Raw genomic sequence first — 25,484 nt, forward strand, 5'->3', positions numbered from 1 at the left:
GTGGTGACCTTGGGTGTGAATATACTGTCCTGAGGTTTGCTATATTCCTTACACCTGACTCGTGTCCTTAATTGTCGGTCTTTATGATGACCTCACCTGACATAGGCCATTGTCACTTAGTATGTATCCTCAAATACACACCCCTCTTTATGTTGTAATTTGTGATATCAAACTAAATACAATCTGTTTACTTTGGATGCTTGTCGGATAGGTGATTGTTTGTCTTACAATAAAACCATGCCCACCCGCCTGTGACTCGTATCTCCTATCGGCCCTAAACTCGGACTGATCGATATATAAGGGATATGACTGGTCAAAATGAAATGTAATTGATGATTACTGCTTAGAGTTCCGGCATCTCCTTAACTGGATTGATAAGCAAAGCCATAAAGTTCAAAATGTAACATTGTGGATGTGTTAAATGTTTGTGTTGATGACTTTTCTATCGATTTAAATGTTTAGAAAACACATGAAATACAAATAATTGCCATCAAGCTGCTTTCTTATTTATTGGTAACACTTTCTTGTTGAAACATATTCTGAAATTAAAGTGATGAAAACAATCCATATTCATGACCATAAAGTAGTTTGGAAAAATAAATAATGGGATATGGGCTTTAACCATGCAAAGACTTTTTTGAATGACAACATATGTTTACATCGAATATCTATATCTTTTGACGTGTTAGATGTCTTTGATTAAGGTGTTGAGGGCACAGTGGCGTGACCCGTAGCCATACTAGAGAAATTAAAACCCTGCAATATTTGCATATATATGTATATTTAGAATATATATACTTGTGATATACAAAGTACACAATCATTCAAACGTTATCGATCGTTTGCGGCAATAGGTTGTCTTCAGACGGCTGCCATGTGATCTAAATCAACAAATGTTAGTTGATTGTAAACTTTACACAATACCAGTATTCACTTATAGAGAATATAAAACATCTGATCCAAATGTTTTGTGGCTAAAGAATAATAGAGTTGTGTTCGGATTGCGCTTATTCACCGGAATAGCTTACCTATATAATAAAGCAGGCTCGCCAACAGTTGTATGTTTGTTCACTCAGGCCAGTTAATGAAATAGTTTTAGGATGAAATACCACTGCATGACATTTAATTTTTGTTTTAGGTTTGTGGTTGTAGACGGTGCAGCCGTAGTTCTAATCGCCTGTAGCCTATCTCTACATCTACAGAGGAGAGGTGCACTGGTGCAGATGTGAGACACGTCGTGTTTAAACGTGGGGCCAATATGTGAACACTAACACTATTTCTGTCATATAAATCATCAGAAGATAGAGGAGGACTGTTATGTTTTGCCTATGTGCGCTCAATAGCAACAATGGTGTAATACAGAGAGCACCCAATCAGCTATGGCGTCATTGTTTATAGATACCACGTGATTCCACAGCAAATGATGAAGGATTCTCAACAACAATGATGGACATTGTGATTTTTAGAGAACAAAATTTTTGAGTCGGCAGAATCAATGGTAACGCACTCTTCAAAGGAACGATTTAAAGATGAAGTGAAACTCTTTTTTTGACATGTCGGCTTCCGGATATATAAGATTATAAGTAATATGGATCGTACTAATTAACCAAAATTTTGTGATATCCTGTTTAAAATTACCATATTAGGTGGAATATACGTCGACGATTTTAGCAGAATGACGGTGACTTCGAGTCTGTCTGGATACACCTCATATCTACCTCCACGTGTAGTGGACGTTCCACGGGAAACTATCCGGAGCTTCCACCACTCCAAAAAAGTTGGGAACTATTTATTAGGCAAGACAATTGGAGAAGGGTCGTTTGCCAAGGTCAAGGAGGCCCTTCATGTTCCCACAGGGGAACTGGTAAGTAATTTGACAGTGACAAGCTCACACAAGGTATTAATATGACCGAGCTGGGAATTTTACGTTGTTGTATGTAACAAACTGACTTTATTTGTGAGTTTATCACAAGCGAAGTATGGGCACAAAGCTACACATGTACATTTGTAAACGTAAACTCAAATAGTATTAAGAATAATACTTGAAACAATATAGCACATTGAGAACTAGCTGTAAGTCACATTATTTATGACAGCAACTTGAGAACAACGACGTCTTGTTGTACCAGAGCAAAATGATTTTACCAATATTGTTACCATATAGTCATAATTACAATATATATAGCCAGTCCCTTTCTATCCTCCCTACATGATATTGTGTATTAAGAATTTTTTTGTCAATATTGTAGATACAAGTATGTGCCAAATGATTTATTGATATAGATTGTAAATGACAAGCCCCAAAACTGTGAACAGAAATCTTTTCCATAAATTTCCATCTATACGCAGAGATGTCATTACTTCACAATGGGTATATATGGAAAAGCATGGGACGATAGAATTTGTTCATATGGCATTGCAGTTTTTGTCCTTCAAGTTCAGGTCTGCCATATGATTTACAAAAATTAGTATGTTCTTATAGAGAACGTGCACAATGTGTTTAACATTTTATTTTGTGTTGTTTAAATGTGATTTTTATGGGTGTTTTTGAAGGAGAAGTATTCTCTTTTACTGAATCGGACTTAACCATTAATATTTCATAACTTTTCAAATTTGGATAATTCGTTTGAAATTATTCACAGACCTTCAGTGATTGAACTGTAAAAATATCTTTAATTCATCTCGTTAGTGAATTGAAATTAAAAATCCTCTTTTCAGCTTTTCGTAGGATTTTACTTTGGATGATAAATGTACTTCATTTAAACTTGATGCACATACAACTTCCTGATTTCTTTCTATATACAAAAACCCATTCTTATATGATTTATCTTCTGTCAAACATATCCTGAAGGTCGGTTGCATGAAACCCTCCCGGGCAAAACAGGCCTTACAGCTCATCAAAACTTTATCATCAAGTACTGAGAAGCACGCAGCCGTTTAATAGAATATACTAAAAAGATAGTTTCAGCAACGTTAAAACACAACAATATAATCAATAACATCAAAGTTCTACAAACAGAAAACAAATGGACAACATAGCATATATAAACAGCAAAAATTAGAAGAGAAATTCATTACATTCGAATGCCAATTGTTTACACATTTGCAATGGATACCACTGATATAAATAGTTTAAATTTATGTAAATAAAAATACAATTAAGCAACCAGGACTGTGGAACGACAATCTATTAACGGCTATGTTTAATCTTATTCCTGCAAACTTCCCTTCATTTAAGTCAAGTTTGCTGAACAAACATTTTACTTCTAATAATATTCTATATGTATTTCTAACCCAATTTACAGTTTATTTGATCATAATGCTAATGTGTTCATATACATATCTCACTAACTCCCATGTTACATTTTGAATGAAATTTTTAAATGCTCAATGTCTCGTTTTAATATGCATCACCATTGTCAAAGAACACATCTGTGTGGTTCTCTACATACAAACGGTGTAATCAACCCCATTGTTAGTAGCAGTTTTTATACCGCGAACCTGCATAGACACTTAATATTGAAATATTCTTAATTGTGCTAGCATACAACGAATTTTACTTTTTCTACCATAACAAATAAAGTAACAATTACACCATATATTCCTTGTCCCGTTTAGTAGCTGACATTTGTAATAAATTATTTGTTAACCTTCAGAGTTGTCGTATCTTTAGTAATCAAATCTCTGATATTGGACCTGTAAGTTATAATCAACTTCAGTATAAAATAAATAACATATACGTCAGCATGACAATGAAATAACAATAAGCCGTAAAATTTTATCACGAATTCTTAAACGATTATACAAGTATATAACAGATTGAAGTACATTTAAACCCTGGTAGCCTTGTATTGTGTTTGTTTGATAAGATATTCCCCTGCAGAGTTTAGGAAGGAATCTCTTTACCCCTGTTTATCTTACTCTCGCCACCTTGTTGAAATACAGCACATTGTTTAAGACTGAAAGGAAAATCACGTAGTGTCATATCGTCGTTTATATCTCTCTACATGCTGTGTGTTTGTGGCTTTACTTATCATCAGATTTCTTTGTATTTGTGACAGCTTATTGATGGGTCATATGTTCATCAATAAATTGTCAATTTAATCTCCAAAGGTGTCATATTATAGACCATGTATTGGTTCTCAATATAAAATTTCCTTTTAAATTCATATTTCTATGACTAAAATACTCTAAGTGTTCTATATAGGCTACAGTACCACGGTAATTGACATGTGTTTACCCCTGGTATATTTTGTTTAGATATCTATGTACGTCGATATGAATTCAGAAATATCACTTGCACAAGTATATCATTTATATCTATATTCTAGTGTGAAAAGAAAAGAAAAAGATGATACAATTATATAAATCTTGCATACAACTGTCTTCTATTTTACACTCGGTACATGTAAACTATTGACAATAAGTTTGATAATGATAGAAAATGAACGTAATAATCATATATATTTACTACCTAACATCCAAATCGGGGCATACCTTGGTGATCACGTATGTATTCATGTATATATACTAACATCAATATATAAGTAATTCATGTAGGATTATTTTAAATATGTATGCTTATGACTAGAAAATTATTCAAGTTTTTGCGTCTATTGTAAACACATATATATGATTTATCATGTAGTACAAATAATGGGAAAAAAAGATCTAAAGCGGCACACGAGATTTATAAGGTATACTGGATATGTCTGCCTAGTTTTCTGTAATGTATGTTATGTATTGTTAATACACCTAGACAATCAATCATCTTTTTTCGTTAATTATTCAATGTTATCGACAGAAAACCAGTATGAATTATGTCTTTTGGCTGATCCCATCAGGTATATATATAGATATTAGTATATATCATAGCGCAAATGATACCAATACAATCTTCCACATAATGTCGGTATGTTTATTTATAGTAGAAATGTACACTGAATAACCCGAATCTCGTATTGATGATGTAGTTAAATCACTTTGCAAATATTATACTGTTTGTTTTGTAATGAGATCAGAAAGACAAGTACACGAATGTTGATACAATTATCAATGTTGCCATGCACGTTGAAATTGCGTTCAAAATAAATAACTGTATACAACCATATTAAGACGTGTTCAAAACAACATTTCTTTTATTCCATTCAGTCTAACCACGTTAGACTAGGTTTTAGTATCGTATCTTATCATAAAGCGAACCTGTAATCACATGTCAAGCATCAGGGATTCCGACCTATACTACATGAAATACTTCTAATTCAAAGTCATTGAAGCTTGCATTTTTGCATAAGGATTCACCAGACAGGGAGTAAGTGTTGTTACCATTGCATAATTCGTAAGAGGCAAGTTTATTTTGCATCTCCTTATTTTCTTTGTTGAGTGTTCCCCACTATCCGGAAGGCTTTTATTTCTGTCCCCTATTTGAGATATAACACACGATATAATTAGCATGGTACCAAAAGCCTCCCGATAGTATGGGCACTCACCACAAACAAACCAAATTTTTCAAAATTAATTGTAACAATTTTGATCATTAAAACTAAGGACAGAACTGAATTGTAGATTACTTGAAAAAATACATATTGCCCATGATGGAAATTAAGAGTTAATGCCTATTATTTATTGTATATTTCGTTATTGTGTTATAACGTGGCTTTGGCATTTGATCATTGTATGACTTTAAAAACATTATTTTTCCAGGTAGCCATAAAAGTGATTGACAAAAAGAGAGCGAAACAAGACAGTTATGTGCGGAAGAATCTTAGACGAGAGGGGAAAATTTTGCAGCTGGCAAGACATCCGAACATCGTACAATTATTTGAAATTATGGAAACTGAAAATAGCTACTATCTTGTAACTGAACTGTGTAAGGGTGGCGATCTTATGGATTATATTTGTCAGCGGAAGAAACTGGAAGAGAGGGAAGCGAAAAAGTTTATTAGACAGATTGTTTCTGCGATTGAATATCTTCACAGACTTGGAATATTGCACAGGTAAGTATTTCGTGAATAAGGAATAACAGATTTTAGAATAGTTCTTGTAAGGCCCACCTTCTCCCTTTTAAAGTGTTTAGTGCTGTCGTTTATACATCAATTCTAATCTACATACAAAGTCAGATTAAATGATATTTTAAGTAAAATTCTTGTGCGGACTAGTTCAAACAGGTTAAAAACATCTCTCTCTCGCCTTTGTAAACTTATCATATCTGCATTTCCTTAATGTCTACCGTTTGTACATTATGATGTCAAAGGATGGTTGTGTTGAAAAATCAACACATGAAAGACCTTTCAAACACTGTTCCTCGTATACGTATGTTCTTTCATCTGAATGCAAACACATTCAATAACATTTAGAATGACATGTATTATTTACCTATGACAATAGATTTCAAAGGTAGTTGTTGTTCAAATGAAAAAAACCAGCACATTCCCTCTGGATACATTAAAAACCACCTGTGTATGGGTGATCACTGCTGATTGATGTTGGAATTTTAAGTCAACACAGAAGCATTTCAGTGATAAACAAATCCCCAGAAAAGTGGCATTGCATTCATTGCTTTAGTCTTTCTTCTATATAAGGATGTTGTTTGTAAAACACATTCAGCTCTAGATTCTAAATCAATTTTCTAATATTACCGCGAAATGTATGGATTAAGATATAAGCCAACATGAGAAGTCGTCTCTCAACTTATTGTTGATTAAACCTTTAACAAGTTGTTTAGATAACACGGCGTTGTTGACACATGAAGTGACCTGTTAGAAAATGTAGGAATGAGTTTGTTTAAAGTGGTGCAAGGAATGCTTTGTTTCATTTTGCACCCTGTATTAAAATCAGTTCTCTGGTACCCCTTTCGTGAGTGTATATAAATAATCCACTTTAAAGACTTTGCTAGACTGAAAGATGTCATGCTAGTATAAAGTTCATAAGAACATAGTGTCGCGAAGGCGAACCTATATTTCAGATTAAAGCTATATGAATATTAAATAGGATAGATATAGTAGAGGTAGAATCAACGATAAAAGGTGAAAACCAAAATGTATCCTTAGACGAATGAAACTTATAAAGCCTATTTATCCAAATCTGATCACACTGTTGTACTGGCGTTTAGTTATCAAAAATGACTATGTCCAACGCCTATGGACAATATTGTAACATGAAATCAAGATAATTGTAAAATTCCATTTGACTCCGGCGAATGGTACCTCATGGTCATCGCGCAGTATTGAATGTGATACACTAGGAACAGTTAACCAGTTGTTAAGGTTATGACATTTCAGTGTGATGTCGCTTTGAAATGCTTGTCAATGGCCCTTTCATCTGTTTACATCAGCTTCATATTAACTTGACTGTTGCAAGGACGTAAACCGCTCAAATAAGGAAAACGCTGTCCAATGTAGCATTGATTTGATGAAACACGTCACTAACAGGATTTACTTGAGGAGGCATTTGATTATGGCAATTTTTGTGGTATCTTCGCTCATGTTAACACTACATAAATCTTTAAACACAGATAAGAACGGATCCCACTGGACACGCAGTTATAATGATGATTCTTAAAAAGTATCTGCAGCTATACTCAAACACTACATTTTTTCTGAAAAACAAAAGCCGTGAAACCTTGAATAGTTGATAACACAGAAAGGGAGATACAAAACAAGCTATTTTATGTGCGTGGACTGATTTTAACATTCTTTAGGCAGTTCTTTTATTGCTATAATGATAAGAAATCAATCTTTACTCGATGGAAGACGTAAACAAATTAATTATTTAAACTCGTATTGCAGTCAAAAAGCATGTAGAAAGCAATGGGTGCAACTTGTACACTTTCACGTGTTCGTGACGTATACATACCAATTTGTTGTCTTCATAGGCAACATGTTACTATGTTGACAAGTTCATGTTTCAGTTATTTTTATAAAAGTTGATAATCAACAACATAGTGGTGTAATAGTGGTCCGATTACCATTACTGTTCTTTATTTCATTAGCTAAACGTTTACATAGGTTTTCAGTATACATGTATTAATGTCGGTATATGATTTTTCTATAGATATTAACAGGTTCTTATTCAGTATACCCACATTACAACTTCTATCAAACATTCATATTCACATAATTGTGTGTATTCATTTGGGATAGGATATCAGCTTTACTTTTTAATTACAAATTTAGAACATATTCTTAACATGTGTTAAGCTCATGTTCCGTAGTTACATCATCAGTTTTGCCAACATAGCAGAACTAGTACTTATTCCAGGTAATTAATTTATCAGTCGACCAATGCAATTGCATTCTACGTGGAAAATGTGTATGAACGTACAAAATGTGTTTGGTTCATGTCTGCTCCAATGCAAAACACTAACAGATTTTTGTTCATCTTTCAGGGACTTGAAAGTGGAAAATTTATTGCTGGATGAAAATCGTGATATCAAGATAATAGGCAAGTTTATCAAAGTTTTCACATTTGTCCTTTCAATACAAAACAACACAACTTAATCATAATCCAAACTTAAGAAAAACTAGGGCAAAAAAATAACATAAGTGAAATTTTTCGGAGCCTCCTGAAAAAAGTACAGAGAGATAAGACCAGGTGTTCCGAAAGAGTAAGCGTCTTCGGCTTCATCGACGACAATCGCCATGTCAATCTTGGTCAATCCAAGTATGTAATGACACGGTCCGTTCTCAAATGAGAGCAATGTATACAACACCGGCATCAATAGGCAAAATAACGAGTATCACACATGACCAGCTTCATATCGCACAAATTTCTCAATGAGATCCTTATAAATACCGTAAAACTTCCCCATAATTATCAACAACCTGCATCTTTTGAAACCCTGTGTTACAAGTTTGTCCATTAGTTGGAAGACTTCTTGCAGAAAATCGTGGTCATGGGAACAGGCCTTTGTATATCCAATCAACAGTGATACCATAGGTCGGGGATATAGGTATGTTGTTATCTATAATTGGAAAATTCACAGTTAGGAGACTAAAATTATCATGCTTATCATACAGCTTGGTGCAAAGTTGTCCGTATTAGTTTGGTTGTAGGAAAAGATCGAGATGAACAGCTGATGAAGTATAGTCTGTAATTCCTTGATTCCTAAGTCTTAAGGCTATATACGATGTGCATGGTCAATAGACTTCTTGTTATTTAAAGACAAGACGTGAAATTCAACGATTTTGAAAGGTCTTTGTTTTGTTTGTTTTTTGTTGTTTTTTTTTCTCTCGTTTTTTTTTTTTTTTTTTTTTTTTTTTTTTGTTTTTTTGTTTTTTTGTTTGTTTTGAAAGACACTTTTTGTTAGTGAAATTGCGATGTAATTATGGGAAAATCGTCATGAAAAATAATGAAAATAACAAGATATTTATCTTTTTTCATTTTCAGATTTCGGTTTAAGTAATACTATTAAGGTTTCCTCTTCTAAAGACTCGGTTCGTGCACAAGAGTATTTAAACACGCAATGTGGAAGTCCTGCTTATGCAGCACCGGAACTTCTTGGGCGTAAAAAGTACGGTCCTCAAGTAGATGTCTGGAGCATGTAAGTTGGACGAAATTAACGCAATAATTAGATATCAATTATACTAAATATGATTTTTTTTTAAAATTTCAAACAACTTAATAGATAGAAAATCAGTCGCATCACACTCATCGATAGTATTGCCAAAGACTTTTCATTACATTTTTCTTAAGATAGATTGAATAAATGGCAAAAATAACACATTGTATCAACCAAAATGAGGAAAAGGTATAATTCTTCTACTTAATGCTGCTACAAAAAATAAGACAAGGGATGCTTTAAGCACAGTAAAGCATAATTTAGTTAATTAACACAGTATTGAGGAAGATGTTACTTTTGACCCATTAGTGTCATTGTTTAAGAAAGTCCTTTTAATTATATTCTTGTGTCAGACTTGACGAGAAATCACTACAATAATGATACCTGCTCACTTAGCTGATCTGTGTATGATATTAAATAAATGATCATTAACCCTTTTCAGAGCTCACTTTATTCTCACTTTTAAGCGTTAGAACCACATAAATAATAATTAAACAACATATCATGCACACTATCTAAAACAATGTAAGCAAACACTTTACTACATTTTGAAATGTCAAAAGTGAGTCAGTGTAAGTATGATTTCAGTAAGTGTTTTACTACATATTGTACAGGAACAATAGAGCAGGTCCAACCTAGTAGTGATAAAAATTTTAATCTTTTAAAAGCTCACCCTGATCAGATGTTGTTGTACTGATATATAATTTTGAAAACGAATATACAGTAGACTGCAAGACAGAGAAAATCCCAAATCGCAAATATAAACTGATAAGGTCTAAATGTATAGTGAAATTAGTGACAAAGTGACAACAGGAATGGGGATAGGTAAAATTTCACATTCTCTTCACACGCTGAATGATACTTAACAATGACATATTAGGGAAACGTTTCAGCAATGAAAATGAAACAGGATAGAATGTCACATCGCCAGTACAGAGAGTTGATACGGAAAATGTTATGGCTGAAACTAAAACAGGAAAACAATGCAATGTTGTCAATATACCAGGATTATTTCTTTAACTCAGAGTCGATAGTGAAGACAACAGTGGTAACCAAGGAAACAGCCAAACAAAATACACCATAATCAGCATATACAACATAAACAACATATAAAAGTATATGACCAATGCTGAAGACATGCATATACAATAGGGAAACAAGGAAAATATTTCAAAGACAGCAGCTACAGCGGGAGAGCTTTTGGTGCTTGTAGACAGAGTGACAAAGTAATAAAAAAAATCTCTAATTAGTTGACATTTCCATTTCACACAAGAGAACAACTGTCGCCATTTCCATTAACAGTCTGGTAAATTTTGGGGTCACCGCATGCTAATTTGTTGCTATGGTATGAAATATACATGTATATCAGTACATAATGAATTAATTTCTCGCACTACTAATTAATAAATCATATACAAGGCCTTGAATAGCTGTCCTTGACATATTTTACGCTTTTCCCCTGACGTCAATTGAGGTTTCTCTCATCAAAGTCAATTTAGTAATTATCAATTCGAGTAGAAATGATATGCTACCACAACTAAAATCATCAACATCTGTAATTTTCCTGGTAACTTTTTGTGAATGAAAACGAGTAGTGAAATTACTATAGATATGTGCAAATTCAGAACAAATCTGAGCATTTCATTTTAAAATGCAGCCACTGAATCCGATTACAATTTGTTCACGTTTACGCGATATTTACCTTACAAGACACGCTTAGCCACCATGATGTCATTCTTATATACAACAACAAAGCTCGCTATTCCAGCCCCATGGTTACATTAACGACTATCTGATATATATCAGACGACAAATTGTTTTACAAAGTGCCTTAATTGAAATTATGCAGCATATTTTGTTAGCCCGTAGAATTTGAAGTTTGCCAGCAAAGCTTTGCCATTCAGATTTTCTGTAGATTAAGTACCAGGACAGCACATCGGCCACGTGACGGTATGATGTAGATAGTGGTAGAAGAACTTGTTATGACGTAGGGAAAGACGTATCATAGACTATTGACATAATCATCTAGGACACGCTGACTTTTACCGATAATGACAATGTCAATGTATTCGTCCTTGAAGTTTTTTATTGCAATTATCCATACAATCGAGCGACTGGTAAAACAAACAAATGTTCTTCTTCCTTATTACGGATATGCATACATCCTCATGAACTGGTTTGAATTACTGAACTATTAGTAAAAAATATTTACATCATCAATGTGACTTATGATATGCATGGAAATACAAAGGTATGTGTGTAATAAGTATTTACGTGACTTTCATCAACATTAATACACTAGATATCAAACAATGTAAAACAGACCCCGTGGGTAAATACATCAACAAACAATCTCCTAGGAAAACCGTTGACAATAAGACTAGCTACTCTAGCTCCAGTCATATAGCTTTGTTGAATAATTGATACATATTCGGTACAAGTGAGTTCATTGGATATTTGTGTTATTTTATGGAATAGGTTTTCTTGGTTGTTAAATGGGCCGAAACACACACTTTACCCAAGGTCAAAGTCTCCTTTCCTACACAACAGTTCTGTGTTTGAGTTTAAGTAAATCACAAGTTTTAATGTCATCATGGCTTACTTTTACTTATCTTTATTGTAAATATATATTTGGTTTACACTTAACTCCTTTCACAATCCAGAAATTAGAATATAATTGGTAAAAAGAGTTAACTTTACATTAATAGGTGATTATTATTAAAATAATTCTATAATGATAATGAATTTAGTAACAAATACGATTTTTATAACCCTCCGCAAGAGAGACACACAACCAGGTAGGCATGTCGTACTCCAGAAATAAACCACGATGTTGCAGCATTGAAGTCACCTGTCATGTCATATTTTATCACAAATGACTGATTCACACATCTACAATTTCGTTGCTATGTTGTTGATGTATTAATGCCACGAAATAATCACATTTGAGTAGCTCTACCAATATCATGAATCTACGCAACACTTGAATCATACAAGTCGTTATTTATGTAATTTTTTATTCTGATGGTGCAGTTTTTGTGTAACATGAGGTCAGGTCGACATGAACCCTCGTGATATTGTAAATTATGATGTTCATTACCAGGGGTTGAAAATAAGAAAATTATAATGATACATCTATAGTTGCCTGATTTTGACGAACTTATTATATAGAACCGTTTTACGGACAATGGACCAGTCAGGTTAATATTTTAGCCGTGTGTGGATGCATTTTGTAATAATATAAACATACAGGTAGATTGTTGAACCTGACTAAGTATGCTAGGGGACACACCTGTCTTTGTTGTTTACATATATAAAGACTGGCCTTAATTGGTATCAGACATATAAACAGTATCGGTTACATGTTTTGTCTCACGTAAATTGCAAATGTTCTGCTTAATTGAAAAGCGACGCCCAAAATGAAATTAAACAACAACATTATATGTAGGACAATGTGATCATATCTGCTATTTATTTTCATATGACGATATAAATAAATGCATGTTTTGATATAGATACTTAGACTATTATTTTCTGATAAAGATTTAATTCTCAGTTTGTCTTGATTTATAGTTCATTTATATTTTGTCGTTTTACTCATAATCAGTTCATAAAAAGCAAATTTTAAACCAATGAGTATTAATAACCTATACTACAATAAATACAATGTCCGTTCATGTTAAGGATTCTAATTGCCCCTTAAGTATCACACCGTCTCCCAGGTTTCCAGGGGGAGGGGGAGAAGGGAAGGCTCACACCCACTCCCAGGTTTCCAGGGAAAGGAGAAGGGAAGGCTCACACTAACTCCCAGGTTTCCAGGGGGAGGAGGAGGAAGGGAGAAGGGAAGGCTCACATCTACTCCCAGGTTTCCTGGGGAGGGGGAGGAAGGCTCACACACACTCCCAGATTTCCAGGGGAGGGAGAAGGGAAGGCTCCCAGCCACTCCCAGGTTTCCAGGGGAGGGAGAGGGGAAGGCTCACACACACTCCCAGGTTTCCAGGGGAGGGAGAGGGGAAGGCTCACACACACTCCAAAATTTCCAGGGGAGGGAGAAGGGAAGGCTCCCATCCTGTCTCAGGTTTCCAGGGGAGGGAGAGGGGAAGGCTCACACACACTCCCAGGTTTCCAGGGGAGGGAGAGGGTTTCCAGGGGAGGGAAAGGGGAAGGCTCACAACCACTCCCAGGTTTCCAGGGGAGGGAGAAGGGAAGGCTCCCAGCCACTCCCAGGTTTCCAGGGGAGGGAGAGGGGAAGGCTCACACACACTCCCAGGTTTCCAGGGGAGGGAGAGGGGAAGGCTCACACACACTCCCAGATTTCCAGGGGAGGGAGAAGGGAAGGCTCCCACCCTGTCTCAGGTTTCCAGGGGAGGGAGAGGGGAAGGCTCACAACCACTCCCAGGTTTCCAGGGGAGGGAAAGGGGAAGGCTCCCACACACTCCCAGGTTTCCAGGGGAGGGAGAGGGGAAGGCTCACACACACTCCAAGGTTTCCAGGGGAGGGAGAAGGGAAGGCTCACACTAACTCCCAGGTTTCCAGGAGGAGGAGGAGGAGGAGGAAGGGAGAAGGGAAGGCTCACATCCACTCCCAGGTTTCCACGGGGAGGAGGGGGAAGGCTCACACACACTCCTGGGTTTCTAAGGGAAGGAGAAGGGAAGGCTCACACACACTCCCAGGTTTTCTAGGGGAAGGAGAAGAGAAGGCTCACACACACTCCCAGGTTTCTAGGGGAAGGAGAAGGGAAGGCTCACACCCACCCCAATGTTTCCATTAGAGGGAGAGGAGAAGACTGACACCCACTGCCAGGTTTCCAGGGGAGGGAGAAGGAAAGGCTCACACACACTCCCAGGTTTCCCAGGCCGGAACTTAACAACACCTGCATCGTTTTATAACACAACTACATACAAAATTTTAAATCATTATCTCTATCCGCCAAAGAGTAAATTAATGGAAATCAAATGATTACGGAATATGACTGAGCTCACGAATATATGGCGAAGTTTTAATTAAAATCATGTTTTCTGTTACATATAGAAAGAAATTGATAACTTGATTAATTGACGGTTGAGATTTTTGTCTTTGTGAATGTTAATGTATGTGTATATTTGTAGCAGTCATAATTGTTTGCTGAAACGTCAACAGAATGTCTATTTGAGCATTTCACTGTATATAGCATATGGCTATTCTGAAATAAGTCAAACATTACTTTTTTCTCAAAACTCAAAGTAAGTTGTCTACATATGTCTGTAATTCCTCTATTGGATTATGTGTTAGATTTACGAAAATAAAATCTTAAAACCAAACTTTTTGAATAAATGGGTAGAAAATTTAAATTGTTAAAACAATGTGTAATGTGAAAATCCATCCTGCATCATTTCAGAGGTGTAAATATGTACGCAATGCTGACGGGGAACTTGCCATTTACTGTTGATCCATTCAATATAAAAACCCTTTACAACAAAATGTTGAGCGGCCAAACGAATCCTCTCCCCGAGAATGTAAGCAAAGGTAAGGTAGTATGTATATTAATGCGGTGTTCTGTTGCCTTGTTGTTTGCCGATTGTCAGTCTCATAAAAGTCATTGTATAGGTTGCCTTTTCACTAATCAACTTTTTTAAAAAAATCATTTTATTGCCGTTAAGCAAAAGGATTGGGCACAAGTTACAATAACATGATTAACGTCCTTTCCATTATTAGAAAAACAATTACATATACTCATTTCAACATGGCTCAAAATAATTATATACATATAATTTTTAATTAAGAGAGAGAGAGAGAGAGATAGAGATTTACTCAAATTTCATGGCTAAATGAACACATTCTTACAAAATAAATCTTAAATATATCTTACGCTATTATTTTACATTTAACCGCACCAACCGAATCATGTTATCACACAACACAAGCATACTCGCAAGCCTTGTAAATTCAGGCAACAAATTAAACTAATTGGAAAGAAGTAATTGCAATTTCATAGAAAGACACAAGAACAAGAATCAACTGTTAAACATTGTCCATATATACTTATGATATGTCAATGTGCGCTAGTAAGAATTATGAATAAGACTGTTAGTGAAAACTCTATTTCATAAACATGAAGATAACCCAGTGATATATCTTAAAAACCTGAATAGAAAGCAAATGCATGTTTGTTTATGTAAGAAACTATGGCCTTATTTTCAGGATAGACTTATTGCTAAGGTGGGTCTGTGTTCGTTGTTTTCTTATCTGCTAATTTGATAATGAATTCCCAGACGTCCATAGAAACAGACTACTTCCGTCTTCAAATCTTTCTAAATTTACACACTTGTTGTCTTTCACTGATCATACATTAAATTTAAGGCTTTCTTGCTTGAATTTGCGACAGAGTTGTAATTTACACACACAGGGCGGTTCTCCTTAAATGGTCATAGCTGGTTAGTAAAACTAAACATTGGCTAGCTCGTCATCCGGTAACTTAAGAGGGAAAGAAAGCTCGATGTAGAATAGAAAGATAGAGAGAAGATTAGACTTGAAGACATTCGAAGCGTAAGGTGTAAATTTAGCATGTGTATCTACATAGATATCAATCTTGTGATCTTAATTGCTATCTTGTCTCCCACGATAGCTGATTTAACCCATCACGCGAATATTGACTAGATCAGGCTTATATCTAATTAATCTACCTGTACAAGTATCTACCTGTCTAGCTGGGAAGGTAGCAACCGGACGCTATCCATGGAGAACATTTCTTTGATGGAAGGAAACACTCAGTACAGGTTGTAAGACAGCCTTAATATTTTAAAATAAATTTATAACTAGATGCAGTAGAGCCAATTAATTAATTAAACTTCACAATACATTCAACTGTTTTGTCCGTCTAGAGCTCGATATTATGCCAAGAGCCTAAATTTTAAAATCTAATGAAATCGAAAGAGGAGAAAAGAAGAGTAAAAAACTAGATATGAAGGTTCTCTAGTCATATAATTCAATTAATTTCGTCAGTTTCGTATCTCTGATCATTTTTTTAAAAAAGCGTCAGAACAGGTCTCTTATTCATTATACATGTACACCCAGGAAGACATGCTTCAATAGTTCGTCAGAGTATAATTAAAAAGAACGATGTGTAATTCATTTCAATGGATCCTGTATCAAATATCTCGCCATTTGTGAATTTAAGCTACTCAGTAAATATTGTAAAACTGCTTTCATTTATGAATATCTCCACTGAAATTGCGTGTGGGGAAAGGATCAGTTCAGCACCCATCAGATAAGTTTACAATCGATTTTCCCGAACTTCATTAAATTATCATTAATGCTTTGTTCCTTATTATTTTTTTTACTGAATAATCTATTTCACATTTCCGGATTTTTATAACGTATATGAAGACTAGGCTGCATCGCTATGCTACACAATCACGAGTTTACCAAGACTAACTTTTCATTTCAATATTAACTATGACGTTAGCATACATATTTAACATCTACTCCTATTTCATTGCTCCGGTTTTCAATAATACATTCTACCATCCATGGAAACACCAAAATATGAAAATTGGGATTTTGTATAATTAGTGATTTCGGTAACGCCTACTTTTATTTAAATATTAAGTCGTTTCACGAATGACGATTATCGGTTTCCAGGAACATTGTGTTTGACCATTCAGTGAAGCTACATCTTCACTCTTTGATGTCATTATAACAAAAACCTGGTTATTAATTACCGTTGTACAAACTTTCCACTCGAAAGAACAAACATAGATCCCATTCAATAACTGGTAAAAATAAGCTATGTACCTGATTAATTAAATAGTCCCCACAGACGTAAATCACACAAAAACAGTTTTACTACCACATTTTACTAATGACATTATAGCATAACCTTATTTGGTAATATTGTCATTAATATCGGTTGAGTTGTTACGTTTATCAAGTAACTACATTTGATGAAAACGATTTCTCAATCCCTCTATTTTAAAATCAATATCGATTTCATAGGTAAAAAGTTTATGAGCATCTTTTTATGCCCCTAGCATTCCAGAGTCTTAGAACGAGAAAACAACTGAATGATGAAGTTATATTTATTACATGGCTATACTGTATCTATTACAAACTTTCTTGTGTGTCGTATAAAACACCCTTCCTTATGTGTTTATGTGGTATTCTTATTTACATTAAAATGTTATATACAAGTAAATGTTTTTACTGTCGTTACATTACAAAAGGATTGAAATATATTAGTAATTAAAACTAGTCGTTTCTAAACAGGTCTCATTAAATTTATTTATCTTGTACATCATAAAACGTGTATGGTTTGATTTTTTTAAGTATCTATTTTATTTCTTACAGAATGCCGTGAACTTTTAAAACGCTTTCTGACCCCTGAGCCTGACAAACGTATCACTCTGGAGGACACCATGAAACATTCTTGGGTGGCAGAAAGTACGTTTATTAAAACTTTGATTACAGGCGTCAATATGGCCCAGTTAACCAATTTATCTAACAAAATACAGGGAATAAAATACGATTAAATCTCCTGTATCCGTGGTAAATATTGTACCTGTGTATTTATCATTAAACAATTAGAAAAAACATCATTTGCTTTTTGAATCAGAAGTTATTGATTGAGTGACTTATATCTCTACCACAAGTATCTTCCAAAACAACACTTAATCATTCCTGTTGCTCAAAAAGAAATAAACTGCTCGTGGATTAAACTCTAAACCCGTTCTGATTTGCTAACACATGGAGGGTGGTTCACGCACTTTCAGAAATCAAATCGCGCAAAAGCAGTTTAAAAATGATTAACTTAATTTGGTTTTTTTTTCTAATAAATTATTACATTTTGAAATATTTCTGAGGTTATGAGTTAAGTCTATTTCACTAAAGGTCATATCATTTCGCCCAAACTCGTGGTGGTTGCATGTTATATGAAATACCTTAAGTTGTATGTATTTTTCATATTTTAGGTAAGGGAGTTCCTATGGAACGAGCGCCTTGCCCAAACAAACTACGGAATGATGAACTTGATGACAACATCATGAAGCATATGACAGAATCGCAAGGGTTCCGAATGTCAGAAGTGATCCGATTTGTTATTGGAAACATCCCTAGTCCAGCTTTAGCGATGTATCATATCCTACACCGGAAGTTGGTTCGATATATGGCAGACATGCGTGTTAAAGGGAAAGTGTCTGCAATGGATTCACCAATGTTTGGTCACAAAAAAGTTTCTCTAGTCTTTCAGGTAAATATATGCTGGATGAATATGCTAGCGTGTAACTCAATTATCATTTCTTATATGAAAAGGGACGGTATATAAGCGTATAGTTGTAACAGTACGCTAATAAATGAAATTAAAAACCGAAATACATTGATATTTGAAATGTTCAAGTGTGTCATTTAAGGAATTTTGTGTTAAACAATATGTTTAAAACATTTTCTTTTTTATTTAGAAAATAAAAGCTCACCGGAACTCTGCCGGTGGCGAGGACTCCCAAGCAAGCAACATACAGAAATTTGGTGCTGTTAATTATATGTCTAGGAAAAAACACACTCGGGCAGAGAAAAACGACGATGTGAAAATAACAGATATTGAAAACGACGATAATAACAATGATCAAATAAAAGGTAATATTCCTAGGAATCCAGTGTTCTAAGTATAGGCAAAATTACTGCACGTACTGTCCCCACTGCATGATAATTAGAGGCAACTAAACTTGGAAATCCCCCTCCCCATTTTCTGATGACATTCGTCCTGGTATCTTCTTCGCATTTGGCCTTTAACTATTGTGCGTCATATTTAAAATTACGATGAAAGTAAAGGTGATGACTTATTTAGTGTAAACATTAACTAACTATGCGAATAGAAAATATCTGTTTGTCTTTTAAGATCAAGTTAGAAGGAATGACCATGATATTTGTTTTATACGATATACACCAGACACGCTGTGCGCATAAATCCGCGAATTTCAATATAAAAAAAACATTTATAGTTTTTTTACAATAAAATCAAGGACGTAGAATTATAGATTTGTTTTGGTATAAATAATATAGTTTGTTTTTCAACTGATCAATTTCCTACAGACCCATGATAAAGGTGAAGGTCATTTAACACGGTTTTGCATAAAAGAAATAACAATGACCCGAAATACATTCGTGTGTACAAACTGTCCCAGTGCGGCTATAAAGCCTCTCACAACTCAATGTTTGTTGAGATGCTACTGTAGTTACGAAGGCGTGTCAAGTCCTTTGAGGATGCTTGCCTAACAACGACAATATCGACCTGATCATAAACCCGTCAGATTATTGTAAGCTTGACTTCGCTACCATTATGTAATATTTATATAAATGTTATATGATAATTCACGTAAAAATGTGACTTACAAAATTAGTTTGTGTAGTACACCGGATAGTAAAACGTTTGCATTCACGTACTCATATTTATATGAGTCGTAAAGCTGACAAATTTTACTGTGTTCACTTTCAGATACTTGATAATACCTAAGAATTTCTGAAACCATTTAGTAAAATAAGTCTTCGGATGATTTTGTTAGATGAAGCTGCGTGTGTGGATGTAATCACCATTATGTATATGTGGTATTAGGTTGAAAATTAACTCTCTCTCATTAACGGCCATCACCGTGCGTATTCTGTTTACTCTAGACGAGTCTGTAAATACACCAACAGGCAGTTGACCTCACCTTGCAAACACCTGCTTATCCATCACAAACAGGTAGATTACTACCATGTACATTCTTCCTCTATGTAAACATGGCGTGAGTAGGGGTCATCTCTGTTAATGAATTTTAGTTGGACAAGCCTTCATAAAGATAGGAATCGGGCGTTCACTACCACGTTAAAAGAATAGGCCATCTGAGAGATCTTCTCTGCCACCCATTCATATTGTATGTGCTTATGAAACATTTTGTAACCTATTACGGTATACCACACTAGAACAAGTAATAGAATATAGAGTTTAATGGGCGTGTTTAGAATATCGCACTGGCTTGATTTTACTCAATGAAAACTTCCTTCTGTTGACGATAGTGTTGAAAACGGGTGAAAAAGACAACACTTCACATTTCAATTCAAATAATTTTTTTTTCAGTTAAATTCCTTAATGAATCCTACTTTACAAACGGTACCAAGGCGCTTTAAAATTGTTATATATACCTTTAAGGACAGACCATATAGTCTTTGCTTCTGATTTGCATTCCGGACGACAAGCATACAGTGGGCTATCCTAGTTTCCAAGTAATTACAATTATGTTGTTTGTCAGTACGTTACGGATAAAATGATATATTTCGTAGCACATTAGCCACGGGGATTAAAGCTATGACTTATCGATTTGCATTCGTGAACAAAATATCCCGGATGTCTTATGTGTTTTATATATAGATATTGAACTCGATAACAAAATGAACGATCGTTTTATAAAATCTTTCACAGTTCCTAAAATGACCACAGATGTTGATAGAACGTTAAACAAAATATTATAACCAATCTTTGCTGACCAAACGAAGGTCTTCCGTCTAACACAGGGAGATTTTTGTCTAGATTTCCAACGTCAAACAACATGTCAAAGAGAGAGTGTATGTTAGGTCGTTATAGCTGGTATATTGGTCAATAACTAGACGAATTGAGTAAGTCATTGAGTATCGATCACCAAATCTTGTCTTTAATTCTCAATACACTGCATTATAGTCTTTTGGAACAACTTCATAAAAAAAATGTTGTAAATAAAACATAGTGAATCTTGGATTTTTTTCACCTCTCTTTTTAATGTCTTGTCTAAAATCAAATTGTAATTTCTTGTATTTTGACAATTCAATATCATTAACGAGTTTCAGGTGAAAATACATAAATTTTAGTATATTGATAGTTATTTGCGTTCCTGTGTTGTAGCATTGGAAAGAGAAGTATCCGACCCGACACGAGTAGAACAGACAAAGCAGTCCCTGTGTAAGTCTCCTCTGCCTATAAGGCGCGAGACGACGTATCTGCCCATTGTACCCGGCAAAGTGATAGTGCGAGGTGCTGGTGTTTCGCACGACCTGTCACCTTCCCCAGATTTCCATATAGAGGAAATAGGCAGTGAAAACTCTGGTACTCCTGACGGTATAGACTCTCACAGCACCGTCAACAAACGTTCCAATTACCGACCTCATATGATGCCTCCAAGACGTCATCTTGGTAGGGTGAAACAATATCTATGGGAGGACCCGTTGCCGTCTGCAGACAGAGGAAACGCCGAGACGGCTGATGTGTTAGTGCGACGTCTCATCAAACGGTGCAATACAGACCTTACTGTAAATATAAAGGGCAATAAACCACGCTTTCAGAGAGCACAAAATCATCCGGATAATGTCACTCATCAAATGTGCAATGGACAAAATAATGTCTATATTAGACGGACCGAAGTTAAAATAGTAAATAACAAGAAGTTAATCCACTTAGACTATTCGCCATGTGCTGGTAACAAAGACACCAAACAAGTGTTGACACATGGCGCTACTCACAGGGGTCTGGACATCCCAAAGCCAAGAACATCAGCACGTGCAGCAAACCACGTGCAACCTCACTACCATAAGTCAGGGCAAGCACTACCGCTTTATAACAGAAGTAAGTCACCCCACGCGGCCTCAATTGAGAGAATTACTGCTCTGTCATCTAGTCCAAAACCTGCAAGTTCGAAAGGAACATTGAACTCTGAACTTTCGTCACTCCTTAACAGAGAGAACACAGCCCCTTCGTTAGCTCTGCCTAACATTATGTCCCCTACAGAGTGCAAGTAGAACCAACAGGTTAAGAAAAGGCTTATCTCGTGTGTTGTTGACAATATTACAATCGGACGAATACAACGAGTATCTACTTAGATATAGTACACAATAAAGACACATAGTTACATGCATCATTCGTTTCTTGAATGAACGGAATAGTGTATATTTCAAGTATCAGTGAATTTATGAAAATCTTACATCACATAATCGTTTACAGCAAGATGATATCCTGAGAAAATTGATGATAAAGCGGATACTGATTGTATTGGTGATTGTCTTTCGAGAAACGAAGAGTTCGATGGAAGGGTTATTGTATTTCTTCTGAACTGATTTCATCTGGTATTTTAACTCTGAAAAGCACATGTCAACGGCGCTTAGCAATACGGGGTTTGTTGTGGTATTCCAACTAGTTTTAGGCCAGCATATAATCCGTTTTTTATGATTCGTATCTGAAGAAAACTTGTTCTTGTTTATTACGTCACTGACTTTTTGTCATCTGTGACGTCAGAAGAGTGCGCTCGTGCGAAATTGTAGATTCTAGACTGACAATAAAGGAACAATATTTATGATACGATGTTAATATTATACCTCAACAATACTCGAGTCGTTTTATCACTGTGTAACCACATGGTCACTCACTACAACAACGATTCTCAGTAGCTCATCAATTATTACAAATAGTAGAGCAGATTGACAATCTTCAACGAACAATTTGAATTTTCGTGGCAAAATAACTGGATATATCGTTGTAAATCAATATGATGTATGACAATCTCGTGATAAAATTCTATATCTTATTGCACGACATTAATGTTTGATAAAACCTTTAGTAGACTGAAAGTTCATTTTAAAAATGTTGGTCATGGGTACAAAGTTCACACGAACAAAGACCTCGAAATGGTGAATTATTATTTGGTGTGAACTCGTGATGAGAAACTGTCGTGTTTCGTTTGTATAGCTATTGTTACAATGATATTGTGATCGACATTGCAACTTTTGCAAAACAATAAAATGTGATATCAAGGTTGTGTGTAGTTTTTGTTGATTTCGTGAAATAATGTCATTTGTACTGTAACAACAATGATGTCGACGATGTGTATGTGTATTGGACATTTCTAGGTTTTGAAAAGGTTAATTTGCATCACAAGATTTATTTGTTTTGCGTCTTGTAAATTATAGGACATAGGAATCTTATACTGTAAACATACATATCATCACAGTTATCTTATTTTAGCGCTATTCACGCTGAATGTTTCGCGATAAAATATGACACGAATTGCAATTTTTGTATATAGTTAATTCATAATATAATTCCAGTAATTTCATGCGCGTAATTTTTCAACATTTTAGAGTGAGATACAGTAGAGCCAAACAATAAAACAATTTGCATCATACCGCTGTTTCGTCGTTCTATGACTCGTCAGTGATGCAAAGGGCCTACAATGTGAAGCCTAGGAGGCGATTGAGGAAAACCCAAAGTAATCAACAAGAAAGTCAAAATCAAGGCGGTAAGCTGAAGCATCCTAATAAAAAGATAAACTTCGTGATTTTCATACATCAGATAATTTTATAATAACGCTTTTGTATATATCAGTTAAATACTAAATAACAAAAAAGACAATAACGTCTAGTTCCCGGGTTTTTGAGAAAAGCACAGCAACAAAAGCATAAAGTCTTCCATAACTAATAAATAAATATTTCCATGAAACAGGAAGAGAAGTCTACGGTGAAATATATTCGGAATCATTTACTATAATTTATACAAGCGTCGTTTACATACGCACAAATCACTTCACTTAATTTGCCATTCTCATCTATTGCACGAAGACTTTTTTCAGTGCATTGTAAGCAGTAAGTATGTCTTTCCTTGCTGGTTATGTTGCGTTTGTTTTGACGTCATCGCTTCATGGTATATATCCATTGATCGTTAGATTGGTCGATTGACACCGTTAGTGGCCCGAGGACAAAAGAATCAAACTACACAAGCATTGTGAGAACCAGCGGGATGATCATATCAACAGACCTAGAAGACAAGCCCAATATATAACACTGGTGTATAGTAGTCTTACTGGTGTATAGTAGTCTTACTGGTATATAGTAGTCTTACTGGTGTAGTAGTCTTACTGGTGTATAGTAGTCTTACTGGTGTATAGTAGTCTTACTGGTGTATAATAGTCTCACTGGTGTATAGTAGTCTTACTGGTGTAGTAGTCTTACTGGTGTATAGTAGTCTTACTGGTGTATAATAGTCTCACTGGTGTAGTAGTCTTACTGGTGTGTAGTAGTCTTACTGGTGTAGTAGTCTTACTGGTGTATAATAGTCTCACTGGTGTATAGTAGTCTTACTGGTGTAGTAGTCTTACTGGTGTATAGTAGTCTTACTGGTGTATAATAGTCTCACTGGTGTATAGTAGTCTTACTGGTGTAGTAGTCTTACTGGTGTATAGTAGTCTTACTGGTGTATAGTAGTCTTACTGGTGTATAATAGTCTCACTAGTGTATAGTAGTCTTACTGGTGTAGTAGTCTTACTGGTGTATAGTAGTCTTACTGGTGTATAATAGTCTCACTGGTGTATAGTAGTCTTACTGGTGTAGTAGTCTTACTGGTGTATAGTAGTCTTACTGGTGTGGTAGTCTTACTGGTGTATAGTAGTCTTACTGGTGTATAATAGTCTCACTGGTGTAGTAGTCTTACTGGTGTAGTAGTCTTACTGGTGTAGTAGTCTTACTGGTGTATAATAGTCTCACTGGTGTAGTAGTCTTACTGGTGTAGTAGTCTTACTGGTGTATAGTAGTCTTACTGGTGTAGTAGTCTTACTGGTGTAGTAGTCTTACTGGTGTATAGTAGTCTTACTGGTGTATAATAGTCTCACTGGTGTAGTAGTCTTACTGGTGTAGTAGTCTTACTGGTGTATAGTAGTCTTACTGGTGTAGTAGTCTTACTGGTGTGTAGTAGTCTTACTGGTGTATAGTAGTCTTACTGGTGTATAGTAGTCTCACTGGTGTATAGTAGTCTTACTGGTGTATAGTAGTCTTACTGGTGTATAGTAGTCTCACTGGTGTATAGTAGTCTTACTGGTGTAGTAGTCTTACTGGTGTGTAGTAGTCTTACTGGTGTATAGTAGTCTTACTGGTGTAGTAGTCTTACTGGTGTGTAGTAGTCTTA

General features: G+C 35.2%; 1 protein-coding gene across 1 annotated transcript; it reads left to right on the forward strand.

Moving 5' to 3' along the window:
- Positions 1-1,675: 1,675 nt before the first annotated feature.
- Positions 1,676-22,426, forward strand: LOC132550402 (hormonally up-regulated neu tumor-associated kinase homolog A-like). The gene is made up of 9 exons (XM_060214464.1): positions 1,676-1,864; positions 5,704-5,996; positions 8,387-8,442; positions 9,388-9,541; positions 14,937-15,064; positions 17,885-17,977; positions 18,505-18,782; positions 18,991-19,165; positions 21,444-22,426. The coding sequence occupies exons 1-9, from the start codon at positions 1,676-1,678 to the stop codon at positions 22,331-22,333; spliced, it is 2,256 nt and encodes a 751-aa protein (XP_060070447.1). The 3' UTR covers positions 22,334-22,426.
- The last annotated feature ends 3,058 nt before the right edge of the window (positions 22,427-25,484 follow it).

Source organism: Ylistrum balloti, unplaced genomic scaffold (genome assembly GCF_031769215.1).
Source record: "Ylistrum balloti isolate Yb309-2 unplaced genomic scaffold, AGI_CSIRO_Ybal_v1 Utg370122, whole genome shotgun sequence".
NCBI lineage: Eukaryota > Metazoa > Mollusca > Bivalvia > Pectinida > Pectinidae > Ylistrum > Ylistrum balloti.

Coding starts and splice junctions, on each gene's coding strand:
- LOC132550402 (XM_060214464.1), top strand. CDS start 1,676: ATGACGGTGACTTCGAGTCTGTCTGGATACACCTCATATCTACCTCCA. Junction 1,865..5,703: donor ATGTTCCCACAGGGGAACTG/GTAAGTAATTTG, acceptor TTATTTTTCCAG/GTAGCCATAAAAGTGATTGA. Junction 5,997..8,386: donor AGACTTGGAATATTGCACAG/GTAAGTATTTCG, acceptor TTCATCTTTCAG/GGACTTGAAAGTGGAAAATT.